Raw genomic sequence first — 20,915 nt, forward strand, 5'->3', positions numbered from 1 at the left:
TTGGTGACGTTACTGTGTGGGGAGGGAAGCTAAAATGTCCGGCCAACTAAAAGGTAATAAAAGGGACAACCACATTTATAAAGACATTTCTAAAAAAATAAAGCAGGAGTATGGAATAGACTTGTCTCCAAAGCAAGTAAATTCAAAACTAAAGAGCCTGTGAAAGCAGTACAACATTGCAAAAGACAATCACTCGTAGAGGAACGAATTACTTGGTGTTCTTAATTCATCAGTTGGAATTATAAATCATTTGAGGAGATACAGTGCTTGTTGAATGCATTTCAAATCATGATCAAACTACTGTAAATGTCTATATTGTATGGATTAAGACTGTCTACTTAAATTTAAATTACAAATCCAATTTGGCATTGTTTCGGAACGTCTTAGCATATTGGATTTGTATGATGTTTTTGAGAACAAATACTCAGAAGGTGTTGGCTGTAGTTTAAAAATACATTTCCCTCGTTCGTTTTATGGAAAAGTGTCCCAAAGTGGTGTTTTTCTACTGTATAATGTCAATCTGCTGAAACATGAGCAAAATAAAATAACTGGTTGTTATTAACTATGAAAAAAAAAAATCCATGGTGTAAAACTATAAACTTTAAAAAGAAATGTAAATCATTTCGAAATCTTTTATTTCAACCTCTTAAAGCTTAATTAATCGGTAAGAGGGTGGGGTTAGTAAGAGGGTGGGGTTAGTAAGAGGGTGGGGTTAGTAAGAGGGTGGGGTGAGTAAGAGGGTGGGGTTAGGGTTATTGTTACATTAATATAAATGTTTTATTTCTTGCAAATGTGTTTATAAAATGTTTGTTTATATTTTGTAGTGTAACAAATATTTTCAAGTCTGGTTGCCATTTCAAAAATTTAATACCAAAATAAATAATTTATATGTAAATAAATTAAATTTTGACTATATTATTTGTGGATTTAATTTAGTCATAGAATCCCGATCGGGAACGGGATTTCGGCCGGGATCCCGTCGGGAATTTTCCCAATAATCCCGATTTCCTAGTGGGAATCAAGACCAATAATGGGATCCTTATAGGGATCCCAACGATTTTTATTGTGGGGATATGTGGAGAGAAGTGGGGAAATAGCTACAATGCAAAATATAATTTTTTTATTTAAAATAGTTTAGAGTTTGTATCTGTACATGGCAAGGGAATTAATGCAAATTAGTTTGCTTTTTTATCCAATTTGAAACTGATGAGAAGAAACATTTATGGTTCAGTTATTTTTACAATAAATTATTTAATTTTTTAAATTATACAGTATTCAAATTACAAGGATATGCAATGACACAAAGAAACCTATACTTTGAATTATTATTTTATTAGAATTTTAACTTTTGGAATTTTGAAATAAATCATAGTGTGGGAATTATCGAAGCTTGAGTAGCATTTGATATTTTAACTAGGGAGATCTTCGGAGATATGAGTCACGTCCCATGTGACTTTGTATATAATTACACGTGCAAGAATCCATTTTTACCTGCCTCGAGAAGCGTACCTTGCGCGCTTGCAATATATTATATCGTTGATTTGCCGAGTTTTAACAGCTTAAGACCTAATCACGCTGTTAAGCTAGAAAAATATTTTGACTAGGAATGTAGAGCTTTGATAAATTAATGATAATTACGTGATGATGGCGATGATAATGAGCATTTAAATCGCACACCTGAGATAAGATTGTCAATACCTTGTGTGTACTAAAAAAATAAATTATATGAAAAATTATAAGAAAATGCAGTTAAACCACATTTTCAAAGAAGCTTTCTATTTTGTAGCCAAACATTTTAGATGTCATCTTTAAAGATATTGTCCACCTATTAAAAAAAATTATTTTTTTTAATATACCGTAACCATTTTAATGTCACATAATAGTTGTTCACTTTGACCAAAAGCTGGATCGAAAAGATTATTTACCTGAAAAAAAATGTAATTTTTTAAAGCAAAAAATACTTTAATTGTCTGTCTCGGGTTAAAATTGTCTTTTTAAATTGAAATCATTTTTTTTTTTACAGAAGTGAATAGTTTATTAAAAAAACTGCTAAATGTTATTAATCTTCATTTTTCATGTCCATGTTCAATCTTTACAGGTTGTTCAATTTTCAATAAATAATATTGATATTATTCACAATATCCATTCCAGAAATACATCCACTATGTCTTTAATTTAATATATTCTAGTATCTTTTATTTTAATCTCAACGCAGCTATTGGATTGATAACAAAACAATACAAAAACAACAATATTTGCTAAAGTATGGAAAAAAGGAAAATATTAAAATAACCATAAATATTAAATAAGTATAGTTGTTTGTATTTCCTCTGTATAATATTTTTATGATTAATTTTTAATTTTGACACCTAGGCATTTTTGTTGTTGTTTCTGTTTTGTTGTGCTTCTATTACTGTATTGTTTGTTTTATCTGTCTATGAGAGCCCTTGATTGTTTAGCTGTTTTAAAGTGTAGACAGAGTTTAAGGAGCATCATCTTTTACACCATCCACTTTTAAAATATGCTCAATATTCTAGAATAATTCAATTTAATACACAGGATACAGAATATTGTATCGACACAAGAACAATTAAATGGAAAAAAAAAACAAGAATTTGGTTTGAATCTTTGTAATAAAAAAGGCATCATGCGTAATCAAATCTGAGTATTTGTTCTCAAAAACATCATACAAATCCAGTTTGCTAAGACGCTCGGCAACAATGCCAAATTGGATTTGTAATTTAAATTTAAGTAGACAGTCTTAATCCATACAATATAGACATTTACAGTAGTTTGATCATGATTTGAAATGTATTCAACAAGCACTGTATCTCCTCAAATGATTTATAACTCCAACTGATGAATTATATAAAAGAACAGCATGTTGTGAATAAGATAAACCACAGTCAACAAAACCAGCAAAATTGTTTTTAAAATTACAAAATAGAAAAAAATAAATTTTCATACATAAATTTTAATATCAATTTTTTGCTGGCAGTCAAGTTAAAGATATAATGATTTTTTTTCTAGATTTTATTTGAATATTCTTTCTTTTTATTATAATAATACAATGTGGTGTGATGGGATAGGAACTAGAATAGATAGAAGGTATAGATCTACATTATTCCCCAATTATAAAATTAAAACAGTCACTTTTACAAATTAAAATTATTTCAGAAGACAAAAATGACAGACAATTTGATTAATCCTTGCATTAAATTACAGTTTTTTTTCAGGTAAATATTTTTTTTCCATCCAAAAATGGCATATTCAACATAAACAAAATGTTACAAATGGTTTTTTTTTCAGGACAATACCTTTAACCATATTTTTTCTATTATTAAGTACATGATTCTTAAGCTCTGTCTACAGTATCAAACTATTTTGACAAAAAAAGTGTAATGTGCCTAAATATGGCATCAGTTCAAATAATCCGTACATCAAATGTTTTTGTCACTCATGAAGTTTGGTAGTGGAGACTGAGTTTTACAGTATTTTCTTTTTAATGAAGCTTTGTGAAAGAAAATAATGCTTTTTTTTTATTAAATTAAACTTGATTTATTTTTATCTGCAGGCATCAAGCATCCAAATATAATCTGCAATGTATGCAAAAAACATGGAATACAAGGAACGAGATGGAAATGTAGTGATTGCCATGACTATGACCTCTGCTTCCTCTGTTATATGAACGACAAACACGACCTCAATCATTCCTTTCTACGATTTGTTACGCAACATTCTGTCGGGTTAGTATATTTGTAACACTAATAGTAAATAATGTAGCTTTTTTTGTGTTTTCAACGTGCATTCAATCAAATAGGGAATTTAATGCAAATATAGGTGGGAGGAAAACTACAATACTAAACAGTAACGCTGCCTTGGTAGATATACTACTGTATAGAAAGTACAGTAACACTGCTTAATATATAGCAGTAATTGAGTGGCATAAACACTGCTTGCTAAGCCAGTAAAGCCTGCAAGGATAAGGCAGTAATGCTGCTACTATAAGCCAGTAACACAGATAAGGCAGTAATGCTATTACTGTATAAGCCAGTAACACAGATAAGGCAGTAATGCTATTACTGTATAAGCCAGTAACACCGATAAGGCAGTAATGCTGCTACTGTAAGCCAGTAAGACTGATAAGGCAGTAATGCTGCTACTGTAAGTAAGCCAGTAACACTGATAAGGCAGTAATGCTGCTACTGTATGCCAGTAACACTGATGGCAGTAATCCTGCTAGTCTACTGTAAGCCAGTAACACTGATAAGGCAGTAATGCTGTTAAGCCAGTAATGGTTAAGCCAGTAACTAACAATGCTAAGCCAACACTGCTTAGGTTTATAATGCTTTTAATACAATAATAACCGTCCTTGTGGCAGTAACTGTACAGATTTTTTACTAGAGTTTAAACCCATAAATAGCTAAGAGAGATTGAAAAGAAATCAATATTGCCACTAAACACAAGGATGGTCTTATACTGATCCAAAATGTATTCCTTAAATTTTATCCAGATAATTTTGCTTAAAAGTTCTGTAAACTTAATAAATAATAGCCAGGATACAGTTACTACCATAACATCGTCGTAGCAGGTGCATTGTAATCAATTTGATTAGTTTTCTTGGCAATATCTTCATACCTAAATTAATGCTTCTAAGATAAAGTCATTATGATTTTAAGCTTGCTTGAAGTAAGCCTTTTAAACCGAAAGCAATCCTGGATAAATTACTGCTACCCTGGGAAAAACCATCAAAGCTTGTATTGTATTGTTTTCCTGGTGGTCGTGCATATATTTTTATTTGCAATCATAATTTGTCTAGGTTTACATAACGAACTGAACGTTGCTACTTTACGATGTGTGCCATGTTAATTAAATTTCTAACATTGATTTCCTTGCTGTAATAGTTTTTGTGTTTAATTTGGTTACATGGGAATAAATTAGTTCCCAGAATATAAATTGCTTTTTGGAATTGAGTACTACAAATCCGAGAACTGGGTTGTAGAGTGCACCATTGCTGACGCCGACAAATTTCAGAAATATGACCATAGTTACTTTGCATTTCCATTCAAATTTATCTAAATTGAAGGTACTGTTAAAACATATACAGTATTACAACTAACTTCTTTCCATCATCAATAACAGCAAATTGAATAGCAATGCATTTTCTCAGGTAGTTGAGCTGTAGCTTAGTGGTTAACATCCTTGCCTTCCAATTCCAATGTCCAGGGTTCAATCCTGACATACAATACTGTAGTGCCAGGGTTGTAACTCCACTCCGTAAGCCTCAAATGAGACTTAGATAAGCATGATAAATAATTCATAAAATAGTTTATTCATCCTGTAATTTGGGAGTTTCTTGCTGTTGGATTCATATGAAATAAAAAGGTAAATTTCTTTCCCCTCGTTTCTTCTCCCTAAATTTGTAAACATGAAAATTAAAAGTAATTTCCCAATTGCAGTCATTCATTGCCTGATGCATTGCTTTTAATAACTGTGTTAATTTAATTTGTACTATGCAATGTGGTGTGTCGATCAATCATTTTATAGAATACGATATTGTTTACGATACTTGTAATAACTTGAGGCCAGCTGAAGTGGTAATAATAATATAATCGTATTATGAGAAGTTCAGAAACCTTTAGCATTTCTACTAATACAAATTCTTCGGAGAATTCTCGCTCACAATACTTGAAAATAAAATGATTGAGATTTTAAGAACTCATATTATAATAACAGTATTGACAATAAGGAGAATCTTTAATAAGCAGGTTGTTCTTTTGCCAAATCTTCATATTCTGTGAAAAACTACCATATTTGCCTGATCTATGATTTCACTGACTCAGTGTATAGAATATCACTTCTGGCATCAACCTCCTGAATGGCTCCCTGCAATAGCTACATCTCAGAGACATTATCTCATTGTGTCACTGTCTCCCACATAATGTACCTACCACCACTTCTCGTATTTACTGACTTCACATTTAGTCTCATCCACATTCCCTGCCTTCCTGCAGCAGTAAATACCTCCCGGATTCACAGGGCTTCCATATTCACTGGACTTCCATATTCACAGGCCTCCCAGATTCATCCCAGATTCACATGCCTTCCATATTCATGCCTCCCATATTCATGCCTCCCATATTCATGCCTCCCAGATTCATGCCTCCCAGATTCATGCCTCCCAGATTCACAGGCCTCCCACCAATATTCATGCCTTCCATATTCACATGCCTCCTACAGTATATTTATGCCTCCCATATTCATGCCTCCCAGATTCACAGGCCTCCCAGATTCACAGGCCTCCCACCCATATTCATGCCTTCCATATTCACATGCCTCCTATATTTATGCCTCCCATATTCATGCCTCCCATATTCAATGCCTCCCAGATTCACAGGCCTCCCAGCCATATTCATGCCTTCCATATTCACATGCCTCCCATATTCGCATGCCTCCCAGATTCACAGGCTTCCCAGATTCACATGCCTCCCAGATTCACATGCCTCCCAGCTTTAGCATCTCCAACATTCTTCTTCTTCTTACATTGTATTCGGCTCCAACTATTGCAATCACAGTCTTCTTCATTCACTGCCCTTTTTTCACTCTCCTGCCAAGACTCATTAACTGCAGCATTTAAAATTCAACTCACTTCACAAAACAAAACATGTTACTGTCACTAAAAATTGATTATAATTTAGCATACAGTACAACTTGACTACAGTACATTACAATTACGGTAATTAAGAAATTTCAATGACTTTTTATACTGTATGTCTGAAATATATAGTTGGCCAAGAAATAATTTTTGCCACAGAAATTTTACTAAGCTAGTGTACACACTATCAAACCGTACAAGTTGCATTCTGGGACGTCGCAGTATACTTTACTTTAGGGTAAAGCCATTATATAAACAGTGCCGATCATAGAACCAATTATAGATGTAATTTATTTGAAACATCTTGCCGCGGAAATTCAACTACGCTAGTATAAACGCTATCAAACCGTACAAGTTGCATTCTGGGACGTCACAGTATACTTTACTTTAGGGTAAAGCCATTATATAAACAGTGCCGATCACAGAACCAATTATAGATGTAATTTATTTGAATCTAGGTAACTTGTGTTAGACTAGAAAATCCTTGAATTAAATGATTAGTCTAACTTAGAATAGATTGGATTGCGCATTGTCGCTTTCATGTTCATTAATTTATTGAACTGTTATTTTAAATGAAAAGTAACAGTTTTAAGATTTAACGACAGATGCTTGCTATTTCATACGATTTTCCGACTTCATATTCACCTTCAGTACAGATAGCCTAGTTCTCTAGTGTAATATTTTGTTTAAAGATGTTAGGCCCTATTGTCCCCCAAAATCATGAAAAATAAAGCTTTATAAAATCAGACTTTGAAGAGGTCATTTTTTAAATGTTTTCACTTCTATCCATAGGGAAAAAAAAATTATTTCACTTATAAAAAGAGGAAATGATAAACAATGAAATTTAACACTGACGACAGAAAATTTGACTTTAAATTACAGTTTATTCAGATAAATTATTGTTTTGCCGATCTTATTTTTAACAAATTGAATATCTGTTTCGACTTTAAAATGGCATTAAAAAAAATTGTTTTGTACATACTGCTTTGGGATAGGCCGATTCAGGGGACACTCTCTTTAAACTTAACAACTAAACAATTTATTTTGATGAAGAATAATCCCAATCTGTGTAGTTTTTTAACATATTTTTGGATTGTTTTTATTGTACCTTGGTGATGTTGTTATGGCTGGTGATATCCTCTATACAGATCCTTCTTTTATGGCATATCCTGTTGGGAAAAATGATCAAATATAATCCCTTTAAATCATGTATAATAGATGTTTAATCCGATGAAATCCAAATATTATTATGTTATCCCATCAAACCTAATCCCTTGAGATGTCTAATTGGCATTTAATCCTCATAAATGCATATAAGTTTATATCCCATCTCATTTAATCCCCTAGAGATTACAATTGATTTGTTTAATCTATAGAAAATCAATAAATCATTGTTATAATCTTTGATTGAATCTACTGCCATTATCGTGATTGTTATTATGGTTGCTAGGCAATGTATAGTGATGTACACAGTATGCCTGGTGGCAACAGTGTAAATTAATAATAATATATTTCATTAAGGTTATTAATTTACTGCTTAATTAGAGTGCTTGGTCTTTGCAATAGAATTTCTTCTGGAGTTGAGAATTTCTTATACTGTACAGTAGTTCTACTTCCAATTAGGTTTATGAATTACATTCAGTTTTCCTCTTTTGTAGTGTAACTACCACTTTTATTCATTCATCATTACAATATACAGTATATTAACTAGTTTATTTAAACTCTTTTTGTCATTATTTTCTAGAATTTAGAATACTGTACTCTAAATTTATAATAAATAAAAATGCATATATTAGCGTTTACTTACACCCTGTATACAAATTTATAAGTTTATCGCTTTCAATTTTGGATAGGATCCAAGTTTAAGTTTGTTAATATTATCTATTAATTTTTTCTATTATGGAAATAAAACTATCTATTAGGAACAACTTTGTACAAAATCTTGATAAGCTTATTAATTTATGTTTAATTAGGGACCATTTCAAAATTATTCTAGTGCAGTTACAGCAGTATCTCAATTTTGTTGGTATGGTACTGTTTAAAAACTTGTTTGTAATTTTACTTGTTTTGAGTAATGTTGTACATCATTGTCATTATTGTCGTAATCATCATGTTTATTTCAATGACAAAAAGTACTGCAACTTTCAAAATTGAAACTAAAATCATTGATTGCATAATTGTAACAAAATGAATCAGTGTGATATAAAAATAATGAATGTGTATTATGAGTGGAATGGTACAAATAATTTCATGAGGTGAAAGATGGAATTCTATTTTCACAAGGCAACAGGTGAGTGGATAGAATTTGATATTTCACTTCATGAAATTATTTGTACCATTCCACGAAGAATAGATATTCATTAAGATTTAGTTTTTCTTACGCGAGAAGATTTTTTTGTCATATAATATTTGTCTCCATACTCCAGTAACTGCAGTACAAAAAATTGACATGATCTCATAATCATATACAAAAAAAGCAAAACTGAAAATATGCGTGATAATTAATGCAAGCTTTTAAAAATGAAAGTACTTAAATAATTAAAATGATATCATACTTTCTAATTCGCTGTCAACACGGATTCACAAAACTGCGTGTTATGGTCATGTGCTAAGTGACTCACCCACCACTATCTACCTTCCTGTTGAAGAACAACTTAAAATTTAACTAATTTTTGATGAGTATTGATGAACCTTTGTTCTCACAATAAAGTTGTCCAGTTATGATGGAAAGATACATTTCTGGAAATATTGGAAATTTTAACTGAATTTGATTTATTAGTAATTGTAATATTAGCAAGTTGATATTTCAGTGAGAAGAAAGAAGTTTGGTGTTTCTATTTCAAGCTGTGATCACCTGAATCTTGTGGATTTATGCGTTAAAATGATACTTTGTGTGTAATTTGGAAAAGGCATCTAGAATCGTTGATATTTGTGGATACATTTAATTTTAGATGGGATGAAATTTTGAAGTAACACATACTATAGTATTACTTTATTGTGCTGTTAAACCCATCTGATGATTCATTGTTCTCTATTGTTTGAGAATTTTAATACATTATTGTAGTTTGAGAGGAAAATCGTAAATGAAATTAATCGTTAGATAGTTATGGATTTAAATACTTTTGAAATGGCGATATTTCAAAGTAAACAAGAAAATAGTTTTAAATTAAACTGCTACATACTGTAAGTACACTAGTCCATCTTGTGCCTGACTTACCTGAATAAACCAACAACAGTCCTCTGTCTTTGAAGAGAAGATACATTACGAAAAGAAGACATTGAGTTAGAATACCCCTGTTGGATAATGGGACCATTCCCACATAGTGTAACCTGTACTGGCCAGTAGGAAAAACATCGTGGAGTCATTTCAAATTGAACAATATTTTATATCAAGAAGAGTACAGTTCGTAAACTTTACAATTGGTTCAAATTTGATGATTTCTACCACCGTTGTTCAAGTCTGAAACTCAATTCAACAAGGCACAAACAAACTTATCTGATATTCTCATAGGTTTTATTTTCTAAACTGTACTTTTAAACAATAGTAGCGTACAATTATTTTTGAAACTTTTTATTTGAATCATTTCAAATAATATGGTATCAACAGAGCGATCGGTAACAATCAAACTGATCTTAAGGGTACCTACATTACCAAGGTGTGTTGATATTTTTTTTTTAATGCACATTTTAGGTTTCCTGAGAACATTTTCTCCTATGTATATTTGTTTTTTTTCATTAATATTATTATAATGACATTGCTTTATAACACTTCACAATAGACTATTATATTTAAATACAAAACCAAAATACAAAGGGCAGTGGACGAGATGATGTCACATCCCCTAAGGGTCGCTACGTGTCAACCTGCCAACTATACAGACCTCATTGTCATTTGTCAGTCCATGACAGAGTGTGAATTTTTTTTTTAATTTGGCATTTAATAATTATAGAAAACAAGAAAATAACAAACTAGGTCATATCATTTAATAGGCTTAAAGATCAGCTTTTAGCCAGTACAGTATTATTATGCATAAGTACTAACTATAAGAATGCTATAAGCACTTAAGTATGATACATCTAGTCAATTAAGATTCACAAACTATCCTGTTTACATCCAATTAAAATTTAAAAATCACGTTTCAACCCGTTACATCAACTACTATATGTTGCTACTTCTCTTGAAAAATCTTTAAAAAAAACCTGATTTTTTAATTTATTATTTAACTTTTAAACACACATCCATTCTCCTTAATGAATACAATTCTTTTTGCATTTTAATTAAATTAAAAAAAATTCACATTTTAAACTGTATCTAATGTGTACATCTCTTTAAAAAAATGTAATGAATTTTTATTTTGAAGGTTAACCCTTTATTAACATTCTTTCTCCTTCCCAAAATCGATTTACAATTTAATCGACTTCACTCCTTCCTAGAATAGAAAGTAGAAATTTATCATCAAAATGAATGTTGTTTATAAAGAAAAAAAATTACTAGGAAATGATGAAAGTTCTCATTTGCAGTTGATAAACTCACTGTTAATGAATGTGTTTTGAATTACAAAAAAAAAAATGTTTAAAGTATTTATCATGTTTATAACGACCTTAACTATTTGATTTTTTTGTTGGTAATCAAGGTTAAAACAATTGAAACCAATCAAGAAAAGTAACAAATTTCCACTTGGAAATTCCAAGTTAAAAGAAAAATCTATTGCTGATTGAGAGTTTATATGATTTTGTTTTTATAGAGTACGGATGCCAAAGAGACAAGGGGGTACCAAAATACAAAGTAGAGGGCTCTTTCCAGGAGCAAAGGTCGCAAGAGGACCGGACTGGGATTGGAACCATCAAGATGGTAAGTTGTGAAGTGATAAGAAAATTGATGATAGATTGCTTTACACAGCCGTAGCCAGCATAGAGGCAGATGAGGCGCCGGTCTCATCTGAAATTTTCAATTTTCACCTCCCACCCCAATTCCCCAGTACAGGTTGTCCTATTTATGTTATTAATTATATAAAACATCTTTGCCTCATCTGTTTTTAACCTCACACTACGACCTTTTCAAAAGATCTCCATCTTTATTGTGGTACAATTTTAGAGTGTTATGACATCATACTGTAAGTCGACTCATATCACTGAAAATTTGGCAGTCAACTTCCACATGCGCAAGAGGCGCCTATACACAGTCCCTAATTTGATGAATTGACAGTCATGGAGATTGTGGTACAGATAGTGGTAAATTTCAGTAAAGTTAAAATAATGTCAGAATTAGGTAAAAATATTCATTTTCTTCTTAAACAGGTGGAGAAGGTAAACATGGAAAAGTCAATGATATTCGTGGTTGGGACACCGAGTCGGGCCGCAGTGTTGCAAATGTTACATGGTCTGCTGGAACGACAAATGTTTATCGTATCGGACACAAAGGAAAAGTAGATTTAAAGTATATTCAAGATGCCCCAGGTAGCTACTATTACAAGGATCATCTTCCAAGATTAGGTAAGTAAGAACAACATATATAATAATGTTGTCACTTTGGATGTTTTTACAGAATTTTTAAGCACCTGAAAATAAACTTTAAATCTAGTCAGCTCGTTTACGAAAACCTGAACATTTCCAGATACATTTTAAATTTTTGCATGAGAGTACAGTAGCATGATTTGCATCTCATAAAAAAAATTGCTAACAAATATAATAATAAAAAAAAATAATTGAAAAGAAATAATATTGTTTAATAAACAAAAGGAAAATGCTACATCTTCTATTCTTTCTTACAATTGAATATTGGTTATGACAAAAATGGTAGAAATAATTCATATCACTCATACATAATATGTAGTATTTTGTTTTAAACTTTGAATACAATTCAATATTGATAACAAAGAAGCGTTTAAAGAATGATTTAATTCCAGGTTTGTTTTCATTTCTTTTTGATTTATCATTCACCATTCTCACTCAACCATTTCTCTTTGTTTATGTTCATCCACCCTTTCAAATGTCAAAGGTCATCTGTGAACATGAGTGAACTAATTTTTATAGTAATCAATTATTATCATTTTTATTTATATTCCTTTATACTTTTCAATTTAGTAAACCATGTATTATTATTTTAAAATAGAGACCATGTCAAAATGATTGCATTTGGTACTCAGAGTTTTTGCTGAATAATGTTTGGCTCTAAACTATTTTTCTGTATATTTTTCTTGATTTGCTTTAAGCAGATGAAAGTCTTTATCAATCCATGCGTTCAATTATCTATCCCTTAATTTTTTCGTCCATTCATTGCCCCATGCCTAAACCATTCGCACACTTTCTGCCTTTGTTAACGTTCCACCACAGACTGATGAGCTTGCTTATCTATCCATAGGCTTACTACATTATCTATAGCTGTCTAGCATTGTGTATTGAGAGATTCTTTAAAATCTTATTTTTAACCGAAGATTGATTTTCGCAAATCGCATTTAATATACCGCTGCACACAGCTGCAATACCAGTGATTCAAACCTTTTAGGAAAATAAATACATTTACGCTTAATATCCACGGTTCATTGAAGTTTATAATGTGCGTTAAATCGTAATCATGCTTTTTACGATGAAGATGAGTATTGGTCATCACAGACTCCAATTCCTAAAATGAAACTTAATATTTGGTAGATTAATTTGTCTGTAATGTGTATTTCAAGTAATTTATTTCAAAGATGATAGTCATTCAATTAAGATATTGTGTTTAATATTGAACATTATGAAAGTAAATGGTTTTATGTTATTTCTTTCTATATCATTTGTATGGTTGTGCATTAAAACGCATTTCAAGCAATTTATTTTGAAGATGATAGTGTTTCAATTAAGATATGTTTTGAAATGAAATGAAAAGTAATTTAGTGTTTTTTTTGTTTCTATTTGGTTATGATTTAACACAAATAATTGTTTTTTGACACAAATAATTTTTTTTAAAAAGTATAGTGTTCACTGGTCTAAAAAAAGAATAATAATTATTAAGATAGTAAAATAACATGCACAGCAACGCTACATGGAAGTAAATGATGCCAGTAGTATCTTGAGATGCTCCTGTGGGGTGTTTTCCGCACTGTTCGTAAAATCAAAACGGTACTGGGTATGATACTGTAGCATTCTTGTCACCATCCATTCATAGAAAGTTTGATGAAGAAGGCCATCTGTATGGCGACTGTAGAATGTACCAGAGACATGACTTACTTTTTATGATAGAAGATTGGAATATTTTTTACTAAAGAGTTATACAATGCATACTGTACGTTTTATAAAATTGCGGTTTTGTACTGTCCCATTTTCGGATAGGTGGCATTAAACACTTTTCTAATTTCTAATTTTTTCAGTAAGATACAGTACTATTGAAATCTTATAAAAGTATTCCTTATTCTAAATTTGAAACTATCATATCAGGTATCCAACTACGGCGCCATTACGTCTGTCCACGACAGTGTGTGTGAACTAGTAGACCGGGGTAACTTCCTACTCGTATCGAAAGATGTACTAGGTAAGTGCACACAAGCAATATGCATACACTGGACCTACGGTTTATAGTCCTTGTCCGAGAAGACTTGTTCTACCACCAGAACCATCCAGAACGAGTGAGCCTCGAACCCTTGTTGATGTTATGGCTATGGATTACGGTTCCACTGTCTTAACTGCTTGGCCACTCAATGTATTAAGCCTACGTATTTATACAATTAAATTATTTAATATTTTAGTATTGTTTTCCTTGTCAAAAACTAAAATAAATAAGAAAATTCACTAAACCATAAGAACTGTCTCACCATTTTGAATGACAGACATAGGACACACAATCACATTCATATTTTATATTCATCATATGATAACAATTAAATCTTTAGACTTAGATGTTACACCTTTTCAACAACATTCTTCTACCCTCGGGTCACATCGTGTCATTGGTAGCCAACTACGGCACCATTACGTCTGTCCACGACAGTGTGTGTGAACTAGTACACCGGGGTAACCCCCTACTCATCTTGAAAAATGTACTAGGTTCTTTAAAGTGCACATGAGCCAGATGGTGATGGTTTATAGTCCTTATCCGAGAAGACTTGTTCTACCACAAAAACCATGGAGTGAGTGAGCTACGAACCCTTGCCAATGTTATGGCTATGGACTATGGTTCCACTGTCTTAACCGCTCGGACACACTCGCTCAAACTATTAGTCGTATGGAGCCAGTTTTTTAACTTCTTTTTTTTATTATGTTATATTTTTTTTAGTACAAGATACTATATTGAAGTCAATACAATTTCTTATTCAATATAAACCTGAAACTAACATTATAAAGAGTATACATTCCATCTTACAAACAAACCATAAGCAATAATAATTGATAATATCGAGCGAGTATAAATACATTTCATGTTTCATATTCTAGCTTTTCATTATTTTTGTATTTAAGTGCATCTATTCATCATGCGAATCATTAATTCCATTGAAATTCAGAAAAAAAAAATATTGAGCATGGTAAAATAAAATGAGAGATACAGTATGGTTTGCAATTCCATTACTTCTTCCAATCACAAATTGTGTTATCACTCATTTTTACTGCGATATTTCTGCGGTCAAAAATTTTATATCGATAATATTAAACTTTATTGTAAAAAATAAAATAAGGAGATAAAAAATGATGACATTTCATTATCGTTGTGAAACTTTATTTTCCGGTCCGTATACAATTTTTTTTCCCATCCGAGATTATAAAATTGAATTTCTATGAAAATACAACAATATTTTTCTAAACTTGTATTCGTTTTTTGATTTGCACTGTTTGTTAAGCTCTGTCTACATTATCAAACTTTTTGTGACAAAAAAGTGTGATGTGCCGATATGGAATTGATGATGTCATATCACTACCATATTTGGGCATATCACTACCATATTTGAGCACGTATCACACTTTTTTTGTCAAACTACAGTAGCTAGAAAGAATATTGGTCAGATGTTTTGCCCTACTCTGACGTAATTTGTACTTTATACTAAGTGCATTTGAGAATACATTTTCAGGTGGGACTCAAACCCATGACCTCCAGATCACTAACCTGGCGTTCATACCTTTAGACCACCGAGCTTGCGCTGATGGCTAGGGTTAGATTCGAACCCAAGTATGCAGCTGGTACTGTACCAACAGAGTTGTAATTGTATTTACCTATTGTGGAGAGCTTGCATCAGGGAGTGAAGTATTTGGTCAGATGTTTTGGGTTATTCATCTTTATTACATGAGCTATTCTTAATACTTTGTTGGGTACTAAAAGTGCCTTTAGTGTCAATCATAACTAACAGCAGACCTCACACTTAGACTTTTTTTTTGCTGAATAGAGGCGGGATGTTTGTCTGTTTTTACCTCTGTATATTGTTTTTACAGTACTTAATTGTGTGCATCGGAAAAAAGAATTTTACTTTTGTGATTTCCACATCTGACAATAAATATATCATATCTTGTATGTTGTACTTAGCTATGATACAGATGATACAACCTTCTTCAATCTTGTGATCACACAATAAAAGCATCTGTCCCAAATATTGATTAAATTCAGTCTCTGATCAATAATCTTAAATAGAGTTACATTATATAGGTCACCTGCTATCGAGTATATGATTCCTGAGAGAGGTAATTTGTTTCAAAATAAATGAAACTATATATCACTCGTTGGAATTAACCTGTTTTATATAAAATAGGACAATCACAAACCGGACTAAGTTGCTAAAAGCCTGTTACAGCTATTTTTCACCTTTCGGATTGTCCAATATACAAGTTACGAGAAATTGTTAACGTTCTGTCATCAACAGTTTGAGTTAAATATGAGGTACGGTTTCTCGATGTTCTCCAGTTTAGTGGAAAATTTAAAAAGTATTACTATACAAAATTGCAAGGATTTAGTTTAATGTATAGCTGAGAATTTATTCCATGAAATAAATTAGGTATGAAATGTAACATTTAAGAGTAAGCTGAGGACATTAATCACACCTGTCGTTTATGTGTGTATGTAACTGTGCCATAATGATGTATAGCCCACATTACATTATAAAATAAGGCTAGCAATATCATTAAATGGTTTAATAGACTTCCATGGCCCACAGTTTTAATTACAATTCTGCATCCTGTCTATTTTATTCACACATTTATAAAAGGGATGGGGAGGGAGAGGGGTTATAATAATACTCTCTAGCTATATTATGATCCAAGCTAACCATCACCATAATAGACTGGCCCGCAGTTTTAATTTAACATTCTACAGACACCTTGTCCGTTTTATTCACATATTTATTAAGGAGGTGGTACAGAGGCATGTACTGTAGATATTTTAAAGACCCCTTCCCTGCAATTTTGGACGTTTTTTGGAAAATAATACATATATATCACTTTAAAAACATTAAACCATGTCATTCCTTGTCTTTAATGTACGTTTTATGGTAAATTATGATAAAAAGTGAGAAACAATGCACTACCTAAGTAGCTCGCGGCGATCGACCTCTCGTGGACGGTCTTAGGCCTAGCCTAGCTAGGCTTAGTTTTGTAGGCCTAGCTGGTAAACATCAATAACGTACGAACATCGTACGCTAGCTATATACCTAGCCTGACGTTGTATAGTTGCTGCATTAATTGTCTTTCTATTTTTGCCAGACTCCGTTGATACAAATTGGGGAAAACCCGGTATTTTCGCTGAAAAGTTAGGAGTCTTCCATTTGTTTTGGCTTCACGATCGATCGAAAAGTGGGCGAATTACAGGTGAAAAACAAAAATATCAATCCGCGCGCAATGCATTTTGGGATTTATAGCGGGCCGCTATAATTATTAGAATCGATTTATTTTTCACATTTTTAACCGTTTAAAGACGAAAAAAGTTATTGCAATAGGACCATATAGTATTATTTTTACATTAAATATAGTTTGTGATCTTAAATTAGATCTAAAAAACGTAGGGAATGGGGCTTTAAGTAACACTCACTAGCTATATACTGTATTAACCCAGCCAGAAATACTGTATAAAGACCTGCAGGCTGTAATCCAAGCTAGCCAATCCACCTAGCAATATAACCCAACTCAAACCATTTGAAGCCCAGCCATTATGCTCTCCAACCAGTTATTGCACTTCACACTACACTGTCCAAATTTTCAGTGATTTTATCTTAGAAATTGCAAATATAAAACCAAAGCTTCATCTAGTGTGCAGAGAACAACTTCAGAACTGGTGTCCCAAAGAACTTGAGGTTCTACTGTATTCATAAATAATAGCTGTGGAGGTTATTTTCTTTTTATTGAGCTTTTTAAAGCTCGGTTTACGCAACACAGGGGCGTAGGTGTGTCGCAAGTAATTTTACAAAGCATGACAAGATGGATCTCCCGAAATGCCGCTCGTGATTGGTCAATGCACTTCGTTGTACCTACAACATTGCTTTGCTGCTAAGTAGGAACCAAGCTTGCTAGTAGCTATGTTCTGTTCTTTACTGTCAGCTACTGTATCTTAATAAGTACACCACTGTGATATCTAACCTCATTTTATGATCTTCTCTTTCTAGGGTTTATGCACTTTTAACACATTTCTTACGGCTGATTCAGATTACAGTACCTCTACACTCTACCTTTAGACATAGTCATTAGTAATGATATTAGAACCTAAGGGTTAAATAACAATTGCTTTTCTTCTATACATTTGACTGCAATTAAACAGTTACGCATAATGAATAATACGGTCTCATTTGCTGAATACGATACCGACAGTTACTTAATCAATACCAACTCCTTCTTAATTCTATGAATATTGTGAGTCATTAAAGTACAGTTTTTCAGTAAGGTCAGAGGGAGGATGTTTTCTTGATTGAACTGTTTTAAAGTCTTTATTATATAAAGAGGATTCTTTTTTCCATGATTATTATTATTATTAGACCTCCACTCTGTCAAAGCCACTGCTTTTCACTGCCACTCCTACCTGCTACCCAGGCCTCCTCCCTCCCTGCTACCCGGACCTCTCCCTCCCTGCTACCCAGGCCTTCACCCCCTGCCATATGGGCGGGCGGTATGTAAATATGGATTTCGAACCAACCAATGATCTTTTTGTTTAAAAATGAAAAGATCGAGTACGTATAGTGCTGAATGTACAATCGAGACTGAACAACTGTTGAAATATAAAATCGTGTTGCCAAGTTGTTTGTTTATTAATTGTCTAGGCCTCCTTCGTAGGCCAACTCAACTTGTACGTAGGCCTATGACCTGCCATAAAACGTCAATAAGGCACATACCACCACCGGCACACAACAGAGCTACACCACCACACAGACAGGACAGGCTAGGAGGAGGACAGGGTCTTAAATAATCTCCACATAATAAATCCATTCAATGTTTAATTTGCGAAGAAGCTAGCCTATCATTATCAAGAAGAGTTTTCATGTTCTTGGAGAAAATCCCATCAAATGTTTACCAGACTACTAGGCATATAAGATCATTTCTAGCCTTCAAAAACTTTCATCAATGTACAAAAGTACACACGTGTGTACGTCACCACACATTGTCTAAACGTAACATAGCGCATGCGCATCATCTTAGTTGAGTCTTTGAAATTCTAAAATATGAATATTAAAACAGCGTACGAGTGAGTAGCCAATCGCATGCAGCTGAAACTAGTCAACCGTATAATCTATGCACCAAGAATTCTTGGTGTCAAACCACATGACTTGTGCTTGTTTCCCCAGACAGAGTATACAAACTCAAGTAATACACGTATGAAACGCCATATGTGCAAAAATATTTATATTTTTACTAATATTAAGACAAAACTCTGTCTGGTGCCCAGACTACTCATTCCCCTACGTTCAGAAATGAATACGGGACTTACTACACTACACCTTACTTTACATAAACTGAATACATATCACTTCAGTTAAATAATGTATATTGAATGTTGTAAACATTTTTCAAAACAATTATTTGAAATTGTAACTTCAGAATTGTATGTAAAAAGCTAATACTTCTTTCTTAGATTGAATAGTTAGCAATTATTCCGTCGTCCATTAACTTATATTTTATTCCGGTTCTTCAACCATTTTTCAATTACACATATTGGGATTATGCTGCTCTATAACACATGCTTTCCATTTTTTCTGTAAAATGTACAATTTTATCCGATGCTTTCTCTATGATTATTTAGTCTCATTGTCGCCAAGTTGATGCCTGCAATCCGAAAATACTTAGACTGGTTACTATTGCCGACTTTTGAACAATTTCAATGTTTAATGACAATGGCATCTTGAAATAAAAATAAATGATGATTTTATTATTTCTGATAGATTTCATAAACGATGAATATTTCAGAGAATTTCAATGTGACGACATCACAATTGGTTTCTCCATTTAAAACCGCTTATTTTATTTATTTATATATAGTTTGGAACTTAAGTATCTAGTGTTAAATATAATTATCAAATGGCAAATTAAAATATTAAATTTCTTCCCAGATATGCAATGAAGGATAAAGGAATGTAATTGCTTTTTTTTACATTGTAGCACCAACAAATCAATCGTAATATATAGTTCAGCTACAATGTAATTTTTTTGATAGCTGAAGTGATGATCTTAGCGAAACTTATCACTTACACGTTTCTAATGATTGGCAAATGGCCGACAAATAGCCAATGTGATACGCAATGTTTCATAGATCTCTTTGACTACAGCCCGCATTATGATTAAATTGTCGTCGTGGTCTGACGATTACCGTAATTCAAAACAGATGACAGACTGGAAGCATGTCTACACATTCAAAATTTCTCAACTCTTCTCCGATAAAATAACGTGTATTTCAAAGTATTTTTGAATCCATAGAAACTGGTTTTGTGTAACTTAGGATGACATTTGTTCAATTTCCACACATCCTCCACAAGGACTTGCTCAAGTAAAATGCCATCATAATTTGTTTGTACCCAGTGGGCTAGTGTGAAATTACCACATGTTCCTATGTCCACTTTATAATTCATTTATTTTCTTTATTTCGGATATACAAATCATACAAAATACAAAAAGAGAAAGAATAATATAAGCAACTTCCACAAAACCAAAACACAATGGAGAGAGCTAAAATCAATTTGACCTCTTTTGATTTAAATTACATTTTTCCAGGTTAAAATAACTTTTTATTTTTCTATCTAATTTTTGGTCAAAGTTAATGTTATTAATAAGCAAGTTGGTTATGGGTACAGTGCTGACCTTGTTTAATGCTTGCTAGGAACTAACTTAC

The 20,915-nt window shown here is 32.4% G+C and overlaps 1 protein-coding gene across 6 annotated transcripts in view; it reads left to right on the top strand.

The window, feature by feature from the left end:
- The window catches only part of LOC140045170 (E3 ubiquitin-protein ligase MIB2-like), a 50,080-nt gene that overhangs the window by 11,661 nt on the left and 17,504 nt on the right, over window positions 1–20,915 (top strand). For 5 of the 6 annotated variants that reach the window (XM_072089964.1, XM_072089961.1, XM_072089965.1 and 2 more), the window contains exons 3-5: window positions 3,575–3,746; window positions 11,401–11,507; window positions 11,954–12,148. In XM_072089964.1, coding sequence (XP_071946065.1) covers window positions 3,575–3,746; window positions 11,401–11,507; window positions 11,954–12,148 — 474 coding nt within the window. Of the gene's footprint in view, window positions 1–3,574; window positions 3,747–9,687; window positions 10,312–11,400; window positions 11,508–11,953; window positions 12,149–20,915 lie in introns of those variants that run through there. The other variant, XM_072089966.1, reaches the window with a different exon arrangement.

Source organism: Antedon mediterranea, chromosome 3, assembly GCF_964355755.1.
Source record: "Antedon mediterranea chromosome 3, ecAntMedi1.1, whole genome shotgun sequence".
NCBI classification, from domain to species: Eukaryota; Metazoa; Echinodermata; class Crinoidea; order Comatulida; family Antedonidae; genus Antedon; species Antedon mediterranea.